The sequence below is a fragment of the Carcharhinus amblyrhynchos genome, unplaced genomic scaffold (genome assembly GCF_965287045.1).
Source record: "Carcharhinus amblyrhynchos unplaced genomic scaffold, sCarAmb.v2.hapA chromosome_104, whole genome shotgun sequence".
NCBI lineage: Eukaryota > Metazoa > Chordata > Chondrichthyes > Carcharhiniformes > Carcharhinidae > Carcharhinus > Carcharhinus amblyrhynchos.
In genome coordinates this window covers 181,699-206,288 of record NW_027649844.1, presented here as the reverse complement: position 1 = coordinate 206,288, position 24,590 = coordinate 181,699, and the positions used below count along the sequence as shown (strand labels likewise).

The following is a 24,590-nucleotide window of genomic DNA, read 5'->3' as shown; positions in this document are numbered from 1 at the left end:
TACCTGTGCAATAAGCAGCGTAACAGCCTGGTGTTGGTTTCAGCTCATAGACAAAGTAACTGCTGCAGTTTTTAATCTTTATCTCTTGCTTCCAGATGCAGGGATTCTCCTTCCAGTTAAAACAAACTGTCCGTTTTACTTCCCCCTGTTCCAGGGTGGGATGTGGTCCTGAAATGAGGTGTATAAATATTGGAGAGTGTAAGCGATGTGAACAGTGCTGGACAGTGAGAGTAAATCTGATATTGTAAAGTCTGACTCTACCCTCTAACCAGCCTGGAGATGCTGTGGAGCAGTGTCCCTCTGCGAGCAGAGTCTCCGGAATCTTCCATCCTCCAGAACTGGAACAACAATCACAGAGACAGAGAATTACAGAGTGATACACTGGGATCGAGAGCCATTCGGTCCTCTGTGTCCCTGGTAGCCCCTGTGAATGATCTCCCCAATGTTGTCTCACACTCCTCCCATTATCTCCCCACTGGATTTTACACCTCTCCTTCCAGCATTTACCCAATATCCTTCCCAAATGTTTCCATTTCATCTACTTTGCTGGCCCTTCGGCCCGCCATCTCTATGTGTTGGTGGTGGAGAGAGTGAATGTTTGTAGTTAGCGTGTCGATCGAGCTGTCCTGTCCTGTCCTGTCCCGAATGGTGTTGAGCTTTCTCGGGTGTTGTCGGGAGCCCCACTCATCCAGGTAAATGGAGAGTATCCCAACAGACTTTTGTGCTTGTACGTGGTGGACTGGCTTTGGCGGGGAGTCAGGAGGTGGGTTCCTTTCTGCAGATTGCCAGCCTCTGACCTGCTCTGGTAGCCACAGTATATCAATGACTGTTCAGTTTCTGGTCAATGGTAACCCCCAGGATGGTGATAATGGTGGTGGTGGGGAGTGTTGTGTGGGGGTGGTTGGGTGGGGATGGGGTGGTGGTGGGGTTTTGGTGGTGGGGTGGTGGTTGCGGTGGTGGGGACGGTGTTGGGGGTGGGGTGGCAGCGGTGGTGATGTTGATGGTGGTGGTGGTGGGGTGGTGATGGGGGTGGTGTGGTGTTGGTGGGAGTGGCGGTGGTGGTGGTGGAGTGGTGGGGGTTTGGGGGTGGTGGTGATGAGGGTGGTGGGGTGGAGGTGGGATGGTGTTGGGAGTGGGGGGGTGGTGATGTTGGAGGCGGTGGTGGTGGGGATGGTGGTGGGGGAGTGTGGGGAGGCGGTGGGGGAGTATGCAATGATGGTTGAATGTGGAGGAGGGAGATGGTCAGATCCTCCCTTGTTGGAGATGGTCACTGCCTGGCACTTGTGTGGGGTGAATGTTACTCACCACTGATGGGGAGAGAAATCTGCCATCCTTACTCGGTCTGGCCTGCGTGAGGCTCCACACACACAGCAACCTGGCTGAGTGTGAAATCTCCCCGCAGGCCACTCATTTCTCACCAACAACCATTCACATCATCACGGGAAGAATTTACCGACTGCAGTTTCCCACCCCCGGCTCACCACACACCCCCACGCCCCCCCCCACCCCGCACTGGTATCTCTGACCATCGCAGTCTCTCTGCAGTGACTGTATCCACACTGACCCTTTCCTCCCACTGTGCCCAGTTTATCAGGAAATGTCGCTGCCTCTACCTTTTAAACCGGTACCAGCCTGGACGAAGATCATAATCACACTTCATGTCCCAGACACATTCTGTCCATCTGCAACTTGTGCTCCTCCAGGTATCGTTCAGCACAGTGTGATCCTCACAAGGGTCAGTGTGTGCGGAGTCCAGAACTGAGACACAGAGACAGGTTTAATGTTAATACAATCTGCAGTTCGTTTTCCAAAGAGAATTCTGATTATCGAAGAACCGAAAACCTCACCTTCCACACCTGCTCTGCTCCTGACACCACCCGATTGAAAATATTACACACTCAGTCTCAAGTCTTTACCCCCCTTGTTTGAACCAGGTTTCTATCTGTCTCCCAGTGAAATCCTGACCCTCTGCCTCACACCTCAGACACAGCACCCTCTGTTCCAGATGAACAATTGGAGCCGAGGCTATGGGAACACGGCAATAAACCCAACAGAGACACCACAAATGGTCAGGCTGGGCAGAGAGGCAAAACCGCGGCAAATGGAATTTGACGCTGAAAAGGGTGAGGTGAGGTATTTTCAGTGGGGGACTCAAAAGGACAGGGGAAAGCACAATGAACCCTCGGATGCAAGGACAGGGGACCAGAGCGACCTTGGCGTGTTTGCCCATCCATCCCTGAAGGCAGCAGGACACGGAGATAAGGTGGTTAAAAATGGGATAACTGTCTTTATTAGCCATCCAACTAACCTACACATGATTGGACACTAAGGGACAATTTAGCATGGCCAATCCACCCAACCCACACATCTTTGGACACTAAGGGACAATTTAGCATGGCCAATCCACCCAACCTGCACATCTTTGGATACCAAGAGACAATTTTGCATGGACAATCCACCCAACCTGCACATCTTTGGACACTAAGGGACAATTTAGCATGGCCAATCCACCAAAACTGCACATCTTTGGACGCTAAGGGGCAATGTAGCATGGCCAATGAACCCAACCTGCACATCTTTGGCCACGAAGGGGCAATCTTTAGTATCGAAAGATTTGCAGATTAAAGATGCGCAGGTTGGGTGCATTGGCCAATCTAAATTCCCTTTAGTGCCCAAAGTGTGTAGCTGTGGAGGATTTGCCATGCTAAATTGCTCTTTACACATGGTAAATTGCCCCTCAGTGTCCAAAGACATGCAGGTTAGGCGGATTGGCCAGTCTAAATCGTCCCTTAGTGTCCAAAGATGTATGTGTTGGGTGGATTGGCCATGCTAAATTGTCACTTAGTGTCCAAAGATGTGTGGGGTGGGTGGATTGGCCATGCTAAATTGTCACTTAGTGTCCAAAGATGTGTGGGGTGGGTGGATTGCCCATGCAAAATGTCCCTTAGTGTCCAACAATGTGCAGGTTGGGTGGATTGGCCATGCTAAATTGTCCCTTAGTGTCCCAAAGACCTGCAGGTTGGGTGGATTGGCCATGCTAAATTGGTCCTTAGTGTCCAAAGATGTCTGGGTTGGGTGGATTGGCCATGCTAAATTGCCCCATAGTGTCCAAAGATATGCAGGTTAGGCGGATTGGCCAGTCTAAATTGTCCCTTAGTGTCCAAAGATGTGTGTGTTGGGTGGATCGGCCATGCTAAATTGTCCCTTAGTATCCAGAGATGTGTGGGTTGGGTGGATTGGCCATGCTAAATTGTCCCTTAGTGTCCAAAGATGTGCAGGTTGGGTGAATTGGCCATGGTAAATTGCCCGTTAATGTCTAAAGTTGTGTTGGCTGGGTGAATGCCCTTGATAACTGCACGGGTTAACTGAGATAGTGCGGAATGAAATCCCTGATTAGATTCCCTTTCAGAGAGCTGAATCGGCTGAATGACCCCCTCCTGCACTGTTGGGGTTCTATTTGAGTTGGCTGACCCGTACTCAGAAAGTAGGGTAAAAGGTAGAACTGCAGAGAATCAGTGGACATTATAGAAGCAGATAAACTATAACTTCCAATAAAAAACACACTCCATTGTGAAAGATAAATCCCAAAACAAGGATTGACATCCATGACTAACTACAGGAGGGAAGGGTAGCAGTGAAATAAAGGGACAGCTACACTGTATTGTCAGGATTCGCGATCGGCCAGAACAGAACAACAAAAACAAAGAACAAAGAACAACACAGCCCGGGAAACAGGCCCTTCGGCCAAACGAGCCCACACCACCATTTTAACATTACGACTCTCCCCTCCACCCATGACCCTTGTCTATGCTTATGGTATTTCACACTGAGGGAAGACTAGTTTAGGGACAATTTGTTACACCAATCAGCCTAACAGCACATCTTTGGGGTGTGGGAGGAAACCGGAGCACCCGGAGAAAACCCACACAAGCACGGGGAGAATGCGCAAACTCCTACAGACACTGGCCCAAATCCATGTGTCTGCACAGCAATCAGCGATAGTCACTGAGCTGTCGTGGTGCCCAGTATCTGGTCCAGTTTAAGCTCACACAAATGACATGAAGTACGAGGCCACTCTCGAACATCCAAGAGCAGCCCTTGTACGACCCATCACGTGTACGCCCCTCGTTGGATAACAAGACGGACTGACTTAAAACGTGCGAATTAAAAGTGAAAAACATTATTACCATCCACATCCCCACCCCCGTCAATCCCAATCCCCTCACCCCCTCAATCCCAATCCCCTCACCCCCTCAATCCCAATCCCCTCACCCCCTCAATCCCAATCCCCTCACCCCCTCAATCCCAATCCCCTCACCCCAATCCCCTCACTCCCTCAATCCCAATCCCCTCACCCCCTCAATCCCAATCCCCTCATCCCTCAACCCCAACTGCCTCATCCCCTCAATCCCAATTCCCTCACTGCCTCAATCCCAAACCACTCATTCCATAACTCTAACTCGTCTCACTCCCAAAATCTCACATCCCTCTCTCGCTACATCCCACTCACTTCACTCTCTCAATGACAATCCCCTCAGGCGCTTAATCCCACTCCCCTCAGGCGCTCAATCCCACTCCCCTCAGTCACTATGACCCAATCCACTCAATCAATACATCCCATTCCCCTCACTCCGTTAAACCCATTCCCCTCACTCCACAAATCCTATTCCTCTCACTCCGTTAAACCCATTCCCCTCACTCCGTCAATGCCAATCCACTCATGCCCTCAATCCCATTCCCCTCACTCCTCAACAGCATTCTCTTCACTCATTACATCCCACTCTGCCCAGTCCCTAAATCCCAGTCTCCTCATTCCCGAAATCTAACTTCCCTCACTCTCTACACCCAATTGCCCTCACTCACTCCATCCCACATCCACTCAGTCTCCACACACATTCATCCGAGTCCGGGATCCCAGCACTATATTTGGGGAATATTTAATCCAGACAAACTTGTGGGACATTGATACCTGAGGTTGGAGATTCTGTCGCGATTGGGGAATCTGGGTCAGCGGATTCCGGCTGGGATTTATCCTCGGCTCCCAGAGTTGGTGTTGTCCCTGGATCTGTGAGAAGGGAAAAGATATTGGAGATCACAGAGTAGAAATCATCCGGATCCTCAATGTTCATTCCGAGTATTGGGATAAATTTACACTTCCCAATATGTTCAACCCGAAGTCAGTCATGGCCCAGATCCTGTGTCTCAAGTGGGAATTTCATCAAACTGTACTCTAATTCCCGTCAGTACATCCCAATCCCCTCACCCCATCAATCCCAATCCCCTCACCCCCTCAATCCCGATCCCCTCACCCCCTCAATCCCGATTCCCTCACCCCCTCAATCCCGATTCCCTCACCCCCTGAAACCCAATCCCCTCACCCCCTCAATCCCAATCCCCTCACCCCCTCAATCCCAATCCCCTCACCCCGTCAATCCCGATCCCCTCACCCCGGTTCCCCTCTCTCCCTCGTCCAAACTCCCCTCACTCAATACACCCCACTCCCCTCACTCATTCCGCCATATTCCCTCAGTCACTCCAACCCACTCCCCTCAGTCACTCTGTCCCTCTCCTCTCAGTCATTCCGTCCCTCTCCCCCTCGGTCACTCCATCCCTCTCCTCCAGTCACTCCGTCCCTCTCCCCCTCAGTCACTCGGTCCCTCTCACCCTCAGTCACTCCGTCCCTCTCCCCCTCAGTCACTCGGTCCCTCTCCCCTCAGTCACCCCGTCCCTCTCCCCCTCAGTCACTCCGTCCCTCTCCCCCTCAGTCATTCCGTCCCTCTCCCGCTCAGTCACTCCGTCCCTCTCCCGCTCAGTCACTCCGTCCCTCTCCCCACAGTCACTCCGTCCCTCTCCCCACAGTCACTCCGTCCCTCTCCCCCTCAGTCACTCCATCCGACACCCCCTCAGTCACTCCATCCGTCTCCCCCTCAGTCACTCCGTCCCTCTCCACTCAGTCACACCGTCCCTCTCCCCCTCGGTCAATCCGTCCCTCTCTCCCTCAGTCACCCCGTCCCTCTCCCCCTCAGTCACTCCGTCCCTCTCACCCTCAGTCACTCTGTCCCTCTCCCACTCAGTCACCCTGTCCCTCCCCCCTCAGTCACCCTGTCCCTCTCCCCTCAGTCACCCCGTCCCTCTCACCCTCAGTCGCTCCGTCCTTCTCCCCCCAGTCACTACGTCCCTCACTCCCAAGTCACTCCGTCCCTCTCCCCCTCAGTCACTCCGTCCCTCGCCCCCTCAGTCACTCCGTCCCTCTCCCCCTCAGTCACTTGGTCCCTCTCCCCTCAGTCACCCCATCCCTCTCCCCCTCAGTCACTCCGGCCATCTCCCCTGTCACTCTGTCCCTCTCCCACTCAGTCACCCCGTCCCTCTCCCCCTCAGTCACTCCATCCCTCACCCCTCAGTCACTCCGTCCCACTCCCCTCAGTCACCCCATCCCTCTCCCCCTCAGTCACCCCATCCCTCTCCCCTACTCTCACTCCGTCCCTCTCCCCCTCAGTCACTCAGTCCCTCTCCCCCTCAGTCACTCTGTCCCTCTCCCCGCAGTAACTCCATCCCTCTCCCCCTCAGTCACTCTCCTCCTCAGTCACTTGGTCCCTCACCCCTCAGTCACTCCGTCCCTCACCCCTCAGTCACTCCGTCCCTCTCCCCTCAGTCACCCCGTCCCTCTCCCCCTCAGTCACTCCGTCCCTCTCCCCCTCAGTCACTGGGTGTGTCAGTGTCCCGGTATATCCAGTCTCACCCTCCTGGGTCATTTTGAAACAGCAATGTACCTGTGCAATAAGCAGCGTAACAGCCTCGTGTCGGTTTCAGCTCATAGACAAAGTAACTGCGGCAGTTTTTAATCTTTATCTCTCGCTTCCACCTGCAGAGATTCCAATACTCGCTAAAACAAACTGTCTGTTTTACTTCCCCCTGTTGCAGGGTGGGATGTGATCCTGAAATGAGGTGTATAAATATTGGAGAGTGTCAGCGATGTGAACAGTGCTGGACAGTGAGAGTAAATCTGATATTGTAAAGTCTGACTCTACCCTCTAACCAGCCTGGAGATCCTGTGGAGCAGTGTCTCACTTCAGCCCGAAACTCCGGAATCTTCCATCCTCCAGAACTGGAACAACAATCACAGAGACAGAGAATTACAGAGTGATACAGCTGGGATTGAGAGCCATTCGGTCCTCTGTGTCCCTGCTAGCCCCTGTGAATGATCTACCCAATGTTGTCTCACACTCCTCCCATTATCTCCCCACTGGATTTTACACCTCTCCTTCCAGCATTTATCCAATGTCCTTTCCAAATGTTTCCATTTCACCGACTTTGCTGGCCCTTCGGCCCGCCATCTCTATGTGTTGGTGGTGGAGAGAGTGAATGTTTGTAGTTAGCGTGTCGATCGAGCTGTCCTGTCCTGTCCCGAATGGTGTTGAGCTTTCTCGGGCGTTGTCGGGAGCCCCACTCATCCAGGTAAATGGAGAGTATCCCAACAGACTCCTGACTTTTGTGCTTGTACGTGGTGGACTGACTTTGGCGGGGAGTCAGGAGGTGGGTTCCTTTCTGCAGATTGCCAGCTTCTGACCTGCTCTGGTAGCCGCAGTATATCAATGACTGTTCAGTTTCTGGTCAATGCTAACCCCCAGGAGGGTGATAGTGGGGAGTGTGGGGAGGCGGTGGGGGAGTATGCAATGATGGTTGAATGTGGAGGAGGGAGACGGTCAGATCCTCCCTTGTTGGAGATGGTCACTGCCTGGCAGTTGTGTGGGGTGAATGTTACTCACCACTGATGGGGAGGGAAATCTGCCATCCTTACTCGGTCTGGCCTGCGTGAGGCTCCACACACACAGCAACCTGGCTGAGTGTGAAATCTCCCCACAGGCCACTCATTTCTCACCAACAACCATTCACATCATCATGGGAAGAATTTACCGACTGCTGTTTCCCACCCCCGGCTCACCACACACCCCCACGGCCCCCCCACCCCGCACTGGTATCTCTGACCATCGCAGTCTCTCTGCAGTGACTGTATCCACACTGACCCTTTCCTCCCGCTGTGCCCAGTTTATCAGGAAATGTCGCTGCCTCTACCTTTTAAACCGGTACCAGCCTGGACGAAGATCATAATCACACTTCACGTCCCAGACACATTCAGTCCATCTGCAACTTGTGCTCCTCCAGGTATCGCTCAGCACAGTGTGATCCTCACAAGGGTCAGTGTGTGCGGAGTCCAGAACTGAGACACAGAGACAGGTTTAATGTTAATACAATCTGCAGTTCGTTTTCCAAAGAGAATTCTGATTATCGAAGAACCGAAAACCTCACCTTCCACACCTGCTCTGCTCCTGACACCACCCGATTGAAAATATTACACACTCAATCTCAAATCTTTACCCCCCCTTGTTCGAACCAGGTTTCTATCTGTGTCCCAGTGAAATCCTGACCCTCTGCCTCACACCTCAGACACAGCACCCTCTGTTCCAGATGAACAATTGGAGCCGAGGCTATGGGAACACGGCAATAAACCCAACAGAGACACCACAAATGGTCAGGCTGGGCAGAGAGGCAAAACCGCGGCGAATGGAATTTGACGCTGAAAAGGGTGAGGTGAGGTATTTTCAGTGGGGGACTCAAAAGGACAGGGGAAAGCACAATGAACCCTAGGATGCAGAGCGACCTTGGCGTGTTTGCCCATCGATCCCTGAAGGCAGCAGGACACGGAGATAAGGTGGATAAAAATGGGGTAACTGTCTTTATTAGCCATCCAACTAACCTACACATGATTGGACACGAAGTGACAATATAGCATGGCCAATCCACCCAACCCAGACATCTTTGGACACTAAGGGCCAATTTAGCATGGCCAGTCCACCCAACCTACACATCTCTGGATACTAAGGGACAATTTAGCATGGTCAATCTAGCCAACACACACATCTTTGGACACTAAGGGACAATTTAGCATGGCCAATCCACCTAACCTGCACATCTTTGGACACTAAGGGACAATTTACCACAGCTAATGACTGAGGGGAGAGGGACGGAGTGATTGAGGGGAGAGGGACAGAGTGATTAAGGGGAGAGGAACAGAGTGATTGAGGGGAGAGGGACAGAGTGGTTGAGGGGAGAGGGACGGAGTGATTGAGGGCAGAGGGACGGAGTGATTGAGGGCAGAGGGACGGAGTGATTGAGGGCAGAGGGACGGAGTGATTGAGGGCAGACGGACGGAGTGATTGAGGGCAGACGGACAGAGTGATTGAGGGCAGAGGGACGGAGTGATTGAGGGGAGAGCGACGGAGTGATTGAGAGGAAAGCGACGGAGTAATTGAGGGGAGAGGGACGGAGTAACTGAGGGGAGAGGAGCGGAGTGATTGAGGGGGAGAGGGACGAAGGGACTGAGGGGAGAGGAGCGGAGTGATTGAGGGGGAGAGGGACGAAGGGACTGAGGGGAGAGGAGCGGAGTGATTGAGGGGGAGAGGGACGAAGGGACTGAAGGGAGAGAGATGGATTGACTGAGGGGAGAGGGACGGAGTGATTGAGGGGAGAGAGATGGAGTGACTGAGGGGAGAGGGACGGTGTGATTGAGGGGAGAGGGACGGAGTGACTGAGGGGAGAGGAAGGGAGTGACTGAGGGGAGAGGAACGGAGTGACTGAGTGGAGAGGAGCGGAGTGATTGAGGGGAGAGAGATGGAGTGACTGAGGGGAGAGGGACGGTGTGATTGAGGGGAGAGGGACGGACTGACAGGGGGGAGGGACGGAGTGATTGAGGGGAGAGGGACGGAGTGACTGAGGGGAGAGGAACGGAGTGACTGAGGGGAGAGGGACGGAGTGACTGAGGGGAGAGGGACGGAGTGATTGAGGGGAGGGGGCGGAGTGACTGAAGGGAGAGGGACGGAGTGACTGAGGGGAGAGGGACGGAGTGACTGAGTGGAGAGGAGTGGAGTGATTGAGGGGAGAGGGACGGAGTGACTGAGGGGAGAGGGACGGAGTGATTGAGGGGAGAGGGACGGAGTGACTGAAGGGAGAGGGATGGTGTGGAATATCAGAGGAGGAAGATTACAATGGATCTGGTCAGACACTGCTCGAGTACTGTGTGTATCTCCGATTGTCACACTATAGGAAGAATGTGATTGCACTGGACAGCGAGAGGGTGCAGAGGAGATTTACCAGGACACTGCCTGGGCTGGAGCATTGCAAATATGGAGAGAGAGGCTGGTGAGGCTGGGCTCGTTCTACTTGGGGAAGAGAAGGCTGAGGGGGAGGGGACCTGATAGAGGTGTACAAAATAATGAGGCACGTTGACTGGGTAGATAGGAAGGAAGTGTTTTTTATTCCCCCCTTTCGTAGAGGGGTAAATAACCAGGAGATAGAGATTTATGGTAAGGTGCAGGGGGTTTGCAGGTTGGAGGGAACCTGGAATGCACTCCCTCAAAGGGTCGTAGCAGCAGAGGTAGTTGGATATAATGTCAAAAGATGCTAAATTACCTCTCAGTGTCCCAAAGATCTGCAGGTTAGGTGGATTGGCCATGCTAAATTGCCCCTTAGTGTCCAAAGTTGTGCAGGTTGGGTGGATTGACCATGCTAAATTTTCCCTTAGTGTTCAAAGATGTGCAGGTTGGGTATATTGGCCAAGCTAAATTGCCCCTTAGTGTTCAAAGATGTGCAGGTTGGGTGGATTGGCTATGCTAAATTGCCCCTTAGTCTTGAAAGGTGTGCAGGTTGGGTGGATTAGCCATGCTAAATTGCACCTTAGTGTTCAAAGATGTGCAGGTTGGGTGGATTGGCTATGCTAAATTGCCCCTTAGTCTTCAAAGGTGTGCATGTTGGGTGGATTGGCCATGCTAAATTGCCCCCTAGTGTTCAAAGATGTGCAGGTTGGGTGGATTGGCCATGCTAAATTGCCCCTTTGTGTCCAAAGATGTGCAGGTTAGGTGGATTGGCGATGCTAAATTGTCCCTTAGTGTCCAAAGATGTGCAGCTTGGGTGGATTGGCTATGCTAAATTGTCCCTTAGTGTCCAAAGATGTGCAGGTTGGGTGGATTGGCCATGCTACATTGCCCCTTAGTGTTCCAAGATGTGCAGGTTGAGTGGATTGGCCATGCTAAATTGCCCCTGAGTGTTCAAAGATGTGCAGGTTGGGTGGATTGGCCATGCTAAATTGCCCCTTCGTGTCCAAAGATCCGCGGGGTGGGTGAATTGGCCATGCTGAATTGCCCCTTAGTGTCTGACGTTGTGTTGGCTGGGTGAATGCCCTTGATAACTGCATGGGTTAACTGGGATAGTGCGGAGTGAAATCCCTGATTAGATTCCCTTTCAGAGAGCTGAATCGGCTGAATGACCCCCTCCTGCACTGTTGGGGTTCTATTTGAGTTGGCTGACCCGTACTCAGTAAGTAGGGTAGAAGGTAGAACTGCAGAGAATCAGTGGACATTATAGAAGCAGATAAACTATAACTTCCAATAAAAAACATACTCCATTGTGAAAGATAAATCCCAAAACAAGGATAGATATCCATGACTAACTACAGGAGGGAAGGGTAGCAGTGAATTAAAGAGACAGCTACACTGTATTGTCAATATTCGCGATAGGCCAGAACAGAAGGAGAATTCTCGAAACCAATGAAGGATTATCGATAATCGGATAGAATTTGCAGTGTCGGGAACGCATTTAAACAGGCAGCAAACCCCTCCGCAAGCATCTAAACAGGTAATTTATATCACCAGTGTGCATTGGTCAGATAGTGGGTAAGATTGTGGAGTTAATACAAGGAAATGCTGTAAGAGGAACTGGCGATGATATTGTTCATATCTTTTCTCCCTGTCTGATGGCACCGTGGCTAACACTGCTGCCTCTCAGCGCCCGGGACTAGCATTCGATTCCATCCTTGGGTCTGTGCGGAGTCTGCACATTCTCACTGTGTCTGCACGGGTTTCCTCCAGGTGCTCCAGTTCTCTCCTACAGTCTGAGAGATGTGCTGGTTAGGGTGCTTTGGGCCATGCTATGTTCTCCCTCAGTGGCAAAGGGAGTTTAACGCGGAGAAGTGTGAAGTGCTTCACTTTGGGAGGAGTAACAGGAATACAGGGTACTGGGATAAGTTACTTGGGAGTGTGGGTGAGCAGAGAGATCTCTGTGTCTATGTGCATAGATCCCTGAACGTTGGCACTCAGGTTGGTAGAGTTGTTAAGAAGGTGTACTGTGTGTGAGCTTTTACTGGTAGAGGGATTGAGTTTCGGAACCGTGACATCATGTTGCAACTGGAGTGCTGCGTACAGTTCTGGTCGCCGCATTATCGGAAGGATAGAACATAGAACGCTACAGCACAAACAGGCCCTTCGGCCCACGAGTTGTGCCGATCACATCAACACCTACCAATCCATAGACCTATCTATAACCCCCAATCCCATTAAATCCCATATAGTCATCCAGAAGTCTTTTAAAAGACCCCAGCGAGTTCGCCTCCACCACCACTGACGGCAGCCGATTCCATTCACTCACCACCCTCTGAGTGAAAAACTTACCCCTAACATCACTTCTGTACTTGCCTCCCCGCACCTTAAATCTGTGACCTCTCGTAGCGACCATTTCAACCCAGGGAAATAGCCTCTGAGAATCCACCCTATCTATTCCTCTCAACATTTTATAAACTTTTATCAGGTCGCCTCTCAACCTTCGTCTCTCCAGGGAGAAGAGTCCCAGCTCCCTTAACCTAAGGCATGCCTCCCAGTCCAGGCAACATCCTTGTAAATCTCCTCTGTACCCTTTCAATAGCTTCTACGTCCTTCCTATAGTGAGGCGACCAGAACTGCGCACAGTACTCCAAGTGAGGCCTGACAAGGGTCTTATAAAGTTGCAGCATTACCTCCCGATTCCTAAACTCAATCCCTCGATTCATGAAGGCCAGTACACCATACGCCTTCTTGACCACATCCTCCACCTGCGAGGCTCATCTAAGAGTCCTGTGGACCCAGACCCCAAGATCCTTCTGCTCTTCAACACTACTAAGACTCCTGCCCTTGATAGTGTACTCGTTCATCCCATTGGTCCTGCCAAAACGGACGACTACACATTTATCCGCGTTGAAGTCCATCTGCCACTTCTCCGCCCAGTCCTGCATCTATTTATGTCCTGCTGCAACTTCTGACATCCTTCCAGACCATCCACAACACCACCGACCTTCGTGTCATCAGCGAACTTACTAACCCATCCCTCCACTTCCTCATCTAGGTCATTTATGAAAATGACAAACAGCAAGGGTCCTAGAACAGATCCCTGGGGCACTCCACTGGTGACTGACCTCCATTCAGAAAAAGACCCATCCACAACCACTCTCTGCCTTCTGCAGGCAAGCCAGTTCTGGATCCACAAGGCCAAAGCCCCTTGGATCCCATGCCCTCTCACCTTCTCAAGAAGTCTTGCATGGGGGACCTTATCAAACGCCTTGCTGAAGTCCATGTACACCACGTCCACTGCACTTCCTTCGTCAATGTGTTCAGTCACATTTTCGAAGAACTCAACTAGGCTCGTAAGGCACGACCTGCCCTTGACAAAACCATGCTGACTATTTCTGATCATGTCAAACCTCTCCAAATGCTCGTAAATCTTGTCCCTCAGAAGCCTCTCCATCAGCTTACCAACCACTGAGGTCAGACTCACCGGTCAGTAATTTCCTGGGCTATCTCTATTCCCTTTCTTGAAAATAGGAACTACATCCGCAATCCTCCAATCTTCCGGAACCTCTCCCGTCTCCACTGACGACGCAAAGATCATCACCAGGGGCTCTGCAATCACTTCCCTCGCCTCCCACAGTAACCTGGGGTACATCCCATCTGGTCCCGGCGACTTATCTATCTTGATAAAATTCAAAAGTTCTAACACATCCTCCTCCTTAATATCCACATACTCAATCTTTTCCATCTGCTGCAAATCCGTAGCAAAATCTCCCAGATCAGTTTCCACTGTGAATACTGAGGCAAAGTACTCATTAAGCACCTCTGCCATTTCTTCCGGTTCCACACAGACCTTTCCCCCTTCACCTTTTATAGGTCCTATCCCTTCTCTTCTCATCCTTTTACTTTTCACATACTTATAGAAGGCCTTGGGATTCTCCTTAATCTTACCCGCCAAGGTCTTCTCATGACCCCTTCTGGCTCTCCTAATTTCCCTTTTAAGCTCCTTTCTACAATCCTTATACTCCTCAAGATCCTTAACATCTCCTAGCTCCCTGAACCTTTTGTACACCTTCCTTTTCCTCCTGACTAGGTTCACCACAGCCTTCGTGCACCACGGTTCCCGCGACCTACCAAAACCTCCCTGTCTCATCGGAACGTTGTCATGCAGAGCTCCAGACAAACATTCCTTGAATATCCGCCACCTTCCTTCGGTATTTTTCCCTAAGAACGCCTCCTTCCAGTTTATTTGTCCAAGTAACTTCCTGACGTCTTCGTATTTCCCCTTACTCCAGACAAACACCTTCCTAGCCTGCCTGATCCTATCTCGTTCCAATGCAATTGTGAAGGAGATAGAATTATGATCACCATTCCCAAGATGCTCTCCTACCGAGAGATCCATCACCTGTCCTGGTTCATTAGCCAGTACCAGGTCAAGTACAGCCTCTCCTCTCGTAGGCTTATCCACGTACTGTGTCAGGAAACCCTCCTGAACACACCTAACAAACTCCTCCCCATCCAAACCCCTTACCCTTGGGATATTCCAATCGATGTTTGGGAAATTAAAGCCTCCCATCACGACAACTCTGTTATTACTACAATCTCTCTAGAATCTGTTTCCCTATCTGCACCTCAACTTCCCTGTCACTACTGGGCGGCCTATAGAAAACACCCAGCAAAGTTTTCGACCCTTTGCTGTTCTTAACTTCCACCCACAGAGACTCTGTAGATAGTCCCTCCAGGGCATCCTCCTTCTCTGCAGCCATGACACTGTCCCTGATCAACAGTGCCACTCCACCACCTCTTTTGCCTCCCTCCCTGTCCTTCCTGAAGCATCTGAATCCTGGCACCTGAAGTACCCAGTCCTGTCCCTGAGACATCCAAGTCTCCGTAATGGCCACCACATCACATTCCCAAGCGGCAATCCACGCCCTAAGCTCATCTACCTTATTGACTACACTCCTGGCGTTAAAATAGATACACTTCAGCCCCTCAGTCTGGGCATTTCCCTTCTCCACCCCCTGTCTAACCTCCCTCTCATACCGCCTGCAGTCCTCCCCTACCTGCGAGCTAACCTCCTCAGTCCCAGTCTCCCCATCACAATTCCCTCCCCCCATCCTTTCTAGTTTAAAGTCCCCCCAGTAGCCTTAGCCAGTCTTCCCACCAAGATATTGGTCCCCCTGGGATTTAAGTGCCACCAGTCTTTACTGTACAGGTCACACCCGCCCCTAAAGAGGTCCCAATGATCCAGGAACCCGAAATCCCTGCCCTCTGCTCCAGTCCCTCAGCCACGCATTCAGCCTCCACCTCATTCCACTCCTGCCCTCATTCTCCCGTGGCGCAGGCAGCAATCCTGAGATTACTACCTTCGCTTTCCTCTTCCTCAGCTGCCTACCCAGTTCCCTATAGTCCCTTTCCACGACTGCCTCCCTCTTCTTGCCTACGTCAGTAGTAGCTATATGCACTACAACCTGCGGTTCCTCACCCTCCCCCTTCAGGATGTCTGGGACATGCCCAGAGACATCCTGGATCCCAGCCCCAGGGAGATAAACCACCATCCGCGACTCCCTTCTACGTCCACAAAAACGCCTGTCCGCCCCCCCTCACTGTGGAGTCCCCTATTAGTACTACCTTTCTGCTCTCTTTTTTAATTTTTTGACATACTGGCTCAGCTCCAGAGACCTGGCCACCGCTTCCTCCCCCCAAGTAGTACTCAGGCAGGAGTACTTATTTTGAAGGGGGACATCCACCGGCGTGCTCTCCATCACCTGAGGTTTCCCCTTCCTAATAGTTACCCACGTGCCTTCTTCCCGTTGCCCTGGTGTGACTGCTTGCTGATAGCTCCTGTCAATTATCTCCTCACTCTCTCTAATGAGCTGAAGTTCCTCGAGCTGCATTTGCAGCTCCTTAACCTGGTTCCGTAGGGTCTGCAGCTCCACACACTGAGCACAGGTGTGGATGTCTGGTAGACCAGGAGCTTCCAAGACCTCCCACATGTTGCACTGGCAACAACACACTGGCCTCACACCCATACTTGCCCCTTTTTAGTAACCCAGAGGAAAAAGTAAAAAAAAACTGATAACTTACCTTGCCTCAGCCTTATCTCTGTGGCCCTGTGAGCCAAAGCCCTTACAGCACACTCCAAAACAAAAACAAACTTACCTGCTCTCAGTCAGAGCCCCTCTCTCTCTCTCTTTTTTAGGTTAGAGGAGGGGGGAGGGCTGGGATACTCTACCTATGCAGAGTATTGGGAATCCACTCCAGTCTAATTTATAGTAAGATAAAAAAAATCTACCCGAGTGCCCTAGCAACTGCTTCCGGTGCAAAACTTAAAGAAAGCAAAAAAAAACTAATACAAAGTTAGTTTTAAAAAAAGAAAAAAGTCACTGTACTCACCCACAAGCTCTCCACTCGCAAATCGCAGCCTCTCTTCAGTGCTCCCACGGAACAAGGATGTGGAGGCATTGGAAAGGGTGCGCAGGAGGTTTAGCAGGATGTTGCCTGGTATGGTGGGAAGGTCTTATGAGGAAAGACTGAGGGACTTGAGGCTGTTTTCATTAGAGAGAAGAAGGTTAAGAGGTGACTTAATTGAGGCAGACAAGATGATCAGAGGGTTAGACAGAGTGGACAGTGAGAGCCTTTTTCCTCGGATGGTGATGGCTAACGCGAGGGGACATAGCTTTAAGTTAAGGGGTGGTAATTATAGGACGGATGTCAGAGGTAGGTTCTTTATTCAGATGGGAGTAAGGGCGTGGAATGCCCTGCCTGCAGCAGTTGTGGAATGGCCAACATTAAAGACATTTAAATGGTCATTGGATAAACATATGGACGATATTGGAATAGTGGAGGTTAGATGGGCTTTAGATTGGTTACACAGGTCGGCACAACATCGAGGGCCGAAGGGCCTGTACTGCGCTGTCATGTTCTATGTTCTAACTGGAACAGGTGCTGGAGTTTGGCGATGATGGGGTTATCACAGCAACTTATTTACAATGTTAATATAAGCCCACTGTTGAATAAACACACTTATCTACATACAATAGTACAGTGCAAAATCCCAAAAACTATCAAAAAATGGGAACACTGGGGATAAAAAGACTTGAAGCAATCACAATGCTCTGGGAAATCAAATGGTCGCCTTATTACAGGAAGGATATTAATAAGGTTGAAAGAGCGCAGAGAAGGTTCACAAGGTTGTTGCCGGGATTTGAGAAGCTGAGTTACAGAGAGAGATTGAATAGGGCAGGACTTTATTCCCTGGAGCGTAGAAGATGTGGGGAGATTTGATAGAGGTGTATAAGATTACGATGGGTATAGAAAGAGTGAATGCAAGCAAGCTTTTTCCACTGAGGCTAGGGGAGAAAAAAAACCAGAGGACTGGGTTAAGGGTGAAAGGAGAAAAGTATAAAGGGAATATTAGGAGGGGGATTCTTCACACAGAGAGTGGTGGGAGTGTGGAATGAGCTGACGGATAAATGCGGGGTCACTTTTAACATTTAAGAAAAGCTTGGACAGGTACATGGATGAGAGGGGTGGGTAGGGATATGGTCCAGGTGCAGGTCAGTGGGACAAGGCGGAAAAATGGGTCAGCACAGACAAGAAGGGCCAAAGGGCCTGTTTCTGTGCTGTAATTTTCAATGGTGCTATAGCACTAAAGACTGACTGTTTCACCTGAGTCTGATTCCTTGTGTCCTCTGGTTAGTCATGGGAATGCTAAAGCCTATTATTACGGAGATAAAATCTTCAAACGATCAACATAAGAACATAAGAAATAGGAGCAGGAGTAGGCCATCTGGCCCTTCGAGCCTGCCCCGCCATTCAACAAGATCATGGCTGATCTGTCGCGGCTCAGTTCCACTTTCCCGCCCTCTCCCCATAACCCTTAATCCCCTCTCTTATCAAAAACCCATCAACACGCTTCTTAAAAATATTTAGCGAGGCAGCCTCCACCACTTCAACGGGCAGAGAATTCCAGAGATTCACCACCCTTTGAGTGAAGAAGTTCCTCCTCAACTCCGTTCTAAACCGCCTCCCCTTTATCTTGAGGCTGTGCCCCCTAGTCCTACTGTCTTTTTTGAGCGGGAAGAGTCTCTCCACCTCTATCCTATCCATCCCATTCATCATCTTATACGTCTCAATGAGATCTCCCCTCATTCTTCTAAACTCTAACGAGTACAAGCCTAGTTTATTCAGCCTCTCCTCATAGCTCAACCCCCTCAACTCCGGTATCAGTAAACCTCCTCTGCACTCCCTCCAAGGCCAAAATATCCTTGCGCAAGTGCGGCGCCCAAAACTGCACACAGTACTCCAGCTGCGTCCTCACCAATGCCCTATACAGCTGCAGCAAGACCTCCCTACTTTTATATTCAATCCCCCTCGCTATGAAGGCCAGCATCCCATTCGCCTTCCTGACCACCTGCTGCACCTGCAGGCTGGGTTTTTGCGACTCATGCACAAGGACCCCGAGGTCCCTCTGCACCATCGCCTGCTGCAGTTTTTCGCCACGTAAGTAATAGTCCTTCCTACCATTCTTCCTACCAAAGTGGACCACCTCACACTTGCCAACATTAAATTCCATTTGCCATTTCCTGGCCCATTCGCCCAGCCTATCTAGATCCTTCTGCAGACTCTCCACACCCTCCGCACAATTTGAATTTCCCCCAATCTTGGTGTCATCAGCAAATTTCGACACCCTACACTCGGTTCCCTCCTCCAGATCATCTATATAAATGGTAAATAGCTGAGGCCCCAGCACCGACCCCTGGGGCACCCCACTAGTCACCAACCGCCAATCCGAATAGCACCCATTGACCCCCACTCTCTGCCTCCTATTTGACAACCAATCCTCTATCCACGCTAACACCCTACCCCCAACTCCATGTCCGTTGACCTTCTGCAGTAACCTCTTGTGAGGTACCTTGTCAAACGCCTTCTGAAAATCCAGAAAGACCACATCCACCGGCTCTCCTCTATCCACCGCCCTAGACACATGCTCATAGAACTCCAGTAAATTTGTCAGACACGACTTCCCTTTAATGAAACCGTGTTGCGTCTGGCCTATCAAGCAATTCCCTTCAACATGCCTCGCAATTTCCTCCTTAATGACGGATTCTAACATTTTACCTACCACAGACGTTAAACTAACCGGCCTATAATTCCCTGCCTTTTGCCTGGCACCCTTCTTAAACAACGGCGTAACATTAGCCGTTTTTCAATCTTCCGGCACTTCCCCGGAATCAAGCTTGATATAGAACACAGAACATGACAGCGCAGTACAGGCCCTTCGGCCCTCAATATTGTGCCGACCAGTGGAACCAATCTAAAGCCCTTCTAACCTACACTATTCCAATGTCATCCATATGTTTATCCAATGACCATTTAAATGGAAACCGTGTTTGATGAACTCATCGGAGGTCATTGAGGATTCTGAGGCAGGGAAGACAAAGGGGACATCAAATGCAAATATATGCAGAGATATTGTGAAGGGATAGAATTAGTCTAAGTGAGCAAGTCAAGCGCTTCAGATAAAATGAAAACTTATATTTAAGAACATAAGAAATAGGAGCAGGAGTAGGCCATCTAGCCCTTCGAGCCTGCCCCGCCATTCAATAAGATCATGGCTGATCTGATAGTGGATCAGTTCCACTTTCCCGCTTTCTCCCCATAACCCTTAATTCTCCTGTCTATCAGAAACCTATCTATCCGTGACTTAAATATATTCAGCGAGGTAGCCTCCACCACTTCAATGGGCAGAGAATTCCAGAGATTCACCACCCTTTGAGTGAAGAAGTTCCTCCTCAACTCTGATCTAAACTGCACCCCCCCTCCTTATCTTGAGGCTGTGCCCTCTAGTTCTGCTATCCTTTCAAAGCGGGAAGAATTTCTCTACCTCGACCCTATCCATCCCCTTCATTATCTTATACGTCTCTATAAGATCCCCCCTCATCCTTCTAAACTCCAACGAGTACAGACCCAGTCTATTTAGTCTCTCTTCATAGTCCAACCCCCTCATCTCCGGTATCAGCTTCGTGAATCTCCTTTAAATAGACAGAGACTGAAGTGTACTGTACTTTAGTATACTGTACTGTAAGTGTACAGTGTAGTGAGATGGGGATGTCATTGTATGTTAATCATACAAGTTTAGTAGGTTCGAAAGGCAATAAATGCAGAAGGCAATAATATTTTGGCATGTGGGGAGGTGGTAGCCTCATGGTGTTAACACTAGACTATTAATCCAGAAAATCTCCCAATGTTCTGGGGACCCGGGTTCGAATCCTTGGAAGAAAAGAGTGTGTGCGTTCATCCTTTTGACGCCCCCCATTATTTTGTACACTGCAATAAGGGTCACCTCTCATTCTCCGACTTTCCAACGAATAAATTCGTCGCCTGCTCCCCTCTCCCTATAACTCAGGTCCGCTCGTTGTGGTAATATCCTCGCGAATCATCTTTCCTGTTTATCAATTTCTTTCCAATAACAAGGGAGAACCCACACCCTGCGATGGGCGGGTTAGATGGATTGGTCATGCTAAATAGGGGACTAGCTAGTTTACATGTACGGGGCTATGGGGATGGGTGGGTTTGTGGTGGGTGCAGACAAGATGGGCCGAATGTCCTCGTACTGCACTGTCGGATTCTGTGAACTCTCTCTTCTACACTGCACCCAATACAACCGAGAGCATCCTCACCCTGCACTTATACACACTTAACATATCAAATATTAATTGCATTATAACGAGATGATAAAAACGAGAATTGAATTAATAAATTAAACCAACATGTCAATATACACATGTATGAATTTCAATATTAAATTAAAATAACACATACGACAGCAAAATACATCTGAGTAATGTACAAATGTAACTGGAGAATTATTAGCACCCAAATTCAATTCAAGAACAATGATTTCAGGGTCCCTCAACGATAAAACAATTACACTAATCTCTTACCATGAAAGCAAAGTACAAGAGTGATGACAATAAATGTTATTCAATAATATGAATCTTGATATTATTCACACATAAAGACGTTAAATCCAGATAATCAGTAAATACAAACAAAAGTGTAGCAACGAATGATGTTCAGAAATGGAAGGTACACCTAAATTCTGCAATTTATGTCAACAAGCCATTTCTCAACCTTTCCAATCCCATTTCTCCCTCTGTTACAGGCTATATAAATGCTGAGGTATTGGTATTTTATATCCTGCTTGAATATTGCACTATTCAGGTGGTTATTCTTGTACAGGCTGCAGACTTTGACACATTCATTTCCCTCTCCACTTTTGTCCTGTTTGTTGGACCGGCCCTTATCTGTCCGCACTCATAACCATCAGAACATCCCCTGCAATGTGTATAGGGCGTTGGTGAGGCCACCCCTGGAGTATTGTGTGTGGTTTTGGTCTCCTTATCTGAGGAAGGATGTCCTTGTTATAGAGGGGAGCGCAGCGAGGGTTTACCAGGCTGATTCCTGGGATGGCAGGTCTGTCATATGAGGAGAGGCTGAGTTGGTTAGGATTATATTCACTGGAGTTTAGAAGAGTGAGAGGGGATCTGATGGAAATGTATATGATTATAAGAGAGTTAGATAAGGTAGATTAAGAAAGAACGTTCCCAATAGTGGGGAGTCCAGAACTCGGGGTCAGAGATTACCTGGATAATCACCTGGAACGTGGGAGGGAAAGTGTTCCTCACATGTCCATGTTGGTCTGAAGGGATTCTTCTTCCCAGTACAATTTTATAATTCTATAAACTTTTAAAATTCTGCTTCAAAATTCTAATCGCCCATCGAAGCCTCTCCTTCCCCTCCCTGTCAATAGATTTTTTTTCTCTCTGAAAGCTTCCTTTGAGGCATCCCCAAAATACAGACAGTCTTCAGGTAGAAAGATTGAACATTGTACATCATAAGCAAGACTCACTCAGGTAACCCAGAAACATCAGTAGAGCCCTCGTCTCACTGCGGGGGGGTTCTCCAGGAGGTTAGAAAAGGGGAACCTCATCGAAAGTTATAAAATGATAAGAGGGTTAGATCAGAAAGAATGTTCCCAACGGTGGGGGAGTAAAGAACTAGGGGGTCAGAGAGAACCTGGATGTCCGCTTGGAATGTCATAATATTCCAAGCATTGGGCCAACTGCTGGTAAATGGTTCGGAGGACATGTTTTTGTGACATGTTGGCACAGACTGGATGGGCCCCTTCTTCCCTGTATACGACTCTATAATTTTATAATCCTTTTAAATTATGCTTCAAAATTCCTATCACCCATCAAAGTCTTTCCTTCCATCCCCCCGTCGACAGATTATTATTTTTTTCTGAACACATTTCTAGTGAGGCACTCCCAATTCTTTTGTTAAAATAAAAACAGATAAAGCACGCGATCTTCAGGGTGAAAGAATGAACATTTTGTGTCTCATAAGCACGACTCACTCAGGTAACTCAGAAGCAGCAGCAGAGCCCTCATCTCGCTGGGCGATGTTCTAGAAGGGAGAACTCAGAGTTAGGATTGGAGTAAGGGGAGGGGGAGAGACCATTCCAACACAAAATCTCGGAGAGCGAATCAACCAGTAAAGGGGGTCAGCTGGACATGTTTCCCTCACTGAATCCCCACGGGTAGAAATTGATGCCACCTCCTGCCCTACCCGTTGCCCCGAAAGACAGTGAGTTCACCATATCACTTTCACTGTTGGATGGAGAAATATTGCAATCAACACTCTTCAATGTAACCGATAAACAGAGATCCCTTGATTTCAATCCTTCCCTGTTTATCTGTTCAATCCCAGTCTTGGTTGGACATATAATATCAAACAATATCTACAATGCAGGAAACAAAAGGGCTATTCAAGCCAGCACTGAGAGCGATCCTACCCAGGCTCCATTATCGTAAACCCCCCTGACACTAACAGGGAATTCAGCTTGTTATAAAAGTCCATTTTAAACCCACTTGCTTACCGGACCCTCCTGAGGCAGTGTCTCGCTGTGAGAGAGACAGTGAGTTCCGTCCAACTCCTTCCTCCTCAATGGACAGGTACTATCTGTTTTGAGAGCTGTCATTCCCTGGTAAACCACACCCTCCCATTAGGTGTTAGTGACGTGAGACCTGTCAGTATTGCTGCTTGGCTGGAATATTACCAATGGGGACATCATGTTCCATACGCCATAATCCACTCAGTTTCAACAACTTGAGTGAATGTACTCTGAGCTGAGTTTGTTCTGGTCTGTGTTGTGTCAGTGTTGGAGAATTGCTGTCCTGTTTGAATAGACACTCAGTGCTCAGGAGAAAATGTTTGCATATTTTATTCCTCTTCATCACTCACTCCAGGACATAGGTGCAGGAGTTCCTCAGGGTACTGTCCGAGGCCCATCCACCTTCAGCTGCCTCACCGATGACTACCTTCCAGCCCAAGGTCAGGAGTGGGGACGCTCGCTGATGTTTGGACAATATTTAGCTCCGTTTGTTACTCCTCAGCTACTGAAGCAGTCCATGGCCTTGAAAATGTCCAGCCTCCGCAAACTCAGGGGTCTTACTCTGAGGATAAATGGACAAAACTTTCTGGGCTAAAGTGAGGAGAAGGTTCTTCACCCAGAAAGGTGGTGAAGGTGTGGTTTCGGTGCTGGGGAATGTAGTTGAGGGCAAAATTTTGTGTGTTTTCAAGAAGGAATTACAAATAGTTCTAGGGGTGAAAGGCACTGAGGGAAATGAGGGGAAAAGTGGATCAGAATATCGAGTTTGTGTGCGTGTGTGTGATTCTGTGTGTGTGTGTCTGTGGTCGGTATATGTGTGTATTCCTCTGTGTGTGTGTGTGTGTGTTCGTGTGTGTGTTTGTGCATGTGTGTGTGGGTTTTTGTGTGTGTGTGTGTGTTTCTGACTCTGTCTATGTGTGTGTGTGTGTGTGTGTGTGTGTGTGTGTGTCAGGGGTTAAACACATACTGAGAACATTGGGCTGTTCAGCTCCGAGCTGGCTGCTGTTGATCAGAATCGGTTCACGTTTAGCAACACATGCAAATAAATATCAGCAAAGGGAAAGAGCAGGTGGGTTGTTTATATGTCCACAGCACGCAACATAGTGAAGTCCCTGGCATGATTTCAATACCCCAGATTGTAGGGGTAGCTTCCTCAGTGTATCGTCTCTGAAATCCCTCCCTGGGGAGGTGAACATGGTTTCTGTTCTGCACTGTTAACTGCGGAATTAAGACAAGTTCTGCTTTCGGTAGACTGCGCTCCACTGTATGGGAACATCGAGGAATCAGCCCAGCAACAAAACTGAAAGTCTACAGCGCCGCGATACTCAGTACTCTCCTGTATGCCTGTGTATCGAAGGCACGCAAGACAGCTCGATCAGTTCCACGTGACTTGTCTTTGCAGAATATCCGATGGCAAGACAAAGTACCAGACACTGAAGTTCTCTCTGGAGCAAGTCCACCATCAGCCCACACACACTGCTGAT

The 24,590-nt window shown here is 49.5% G+C and overlaps 1 protein-coding gene and 1 long non-coding RNA gene across 2 annotated transcripts in view; both read right to left on the bottom strand.

Annotated features, from left to right (window-relative positions):
* LOC145338593 (uncharacterized) overlaps positions 1–24,590 on the bottom strand; it is a 97,907-nt gene that overhangs the window by 33,308 nt on the left and 40,009 nt on the right. The window contains exon 7 of the mRNA XM_080182954.1: positions 7,029–7,105. Coding sequence (XP_080039080.1) covers positions 7,029–7,105 — 77 coding nt within the window. The remainder of the gene's footprint in view (positions 1–7,028; positions 7,106–24,590) is intronic.
* LOC145338597 (uncharacterized) lies at positions 261–5,056 on the bottom strand. The gene is made up of 3 exons (XR_013885850.1): positions 4,970–5,056; positions 1,614–1,758; positions 261–338 (listed from the first exon to the last, which is right to left on the bottom strand). It is a non-coding gene; the product is annotated as an uncharacterized LOC145338597 (long non-coding RNA).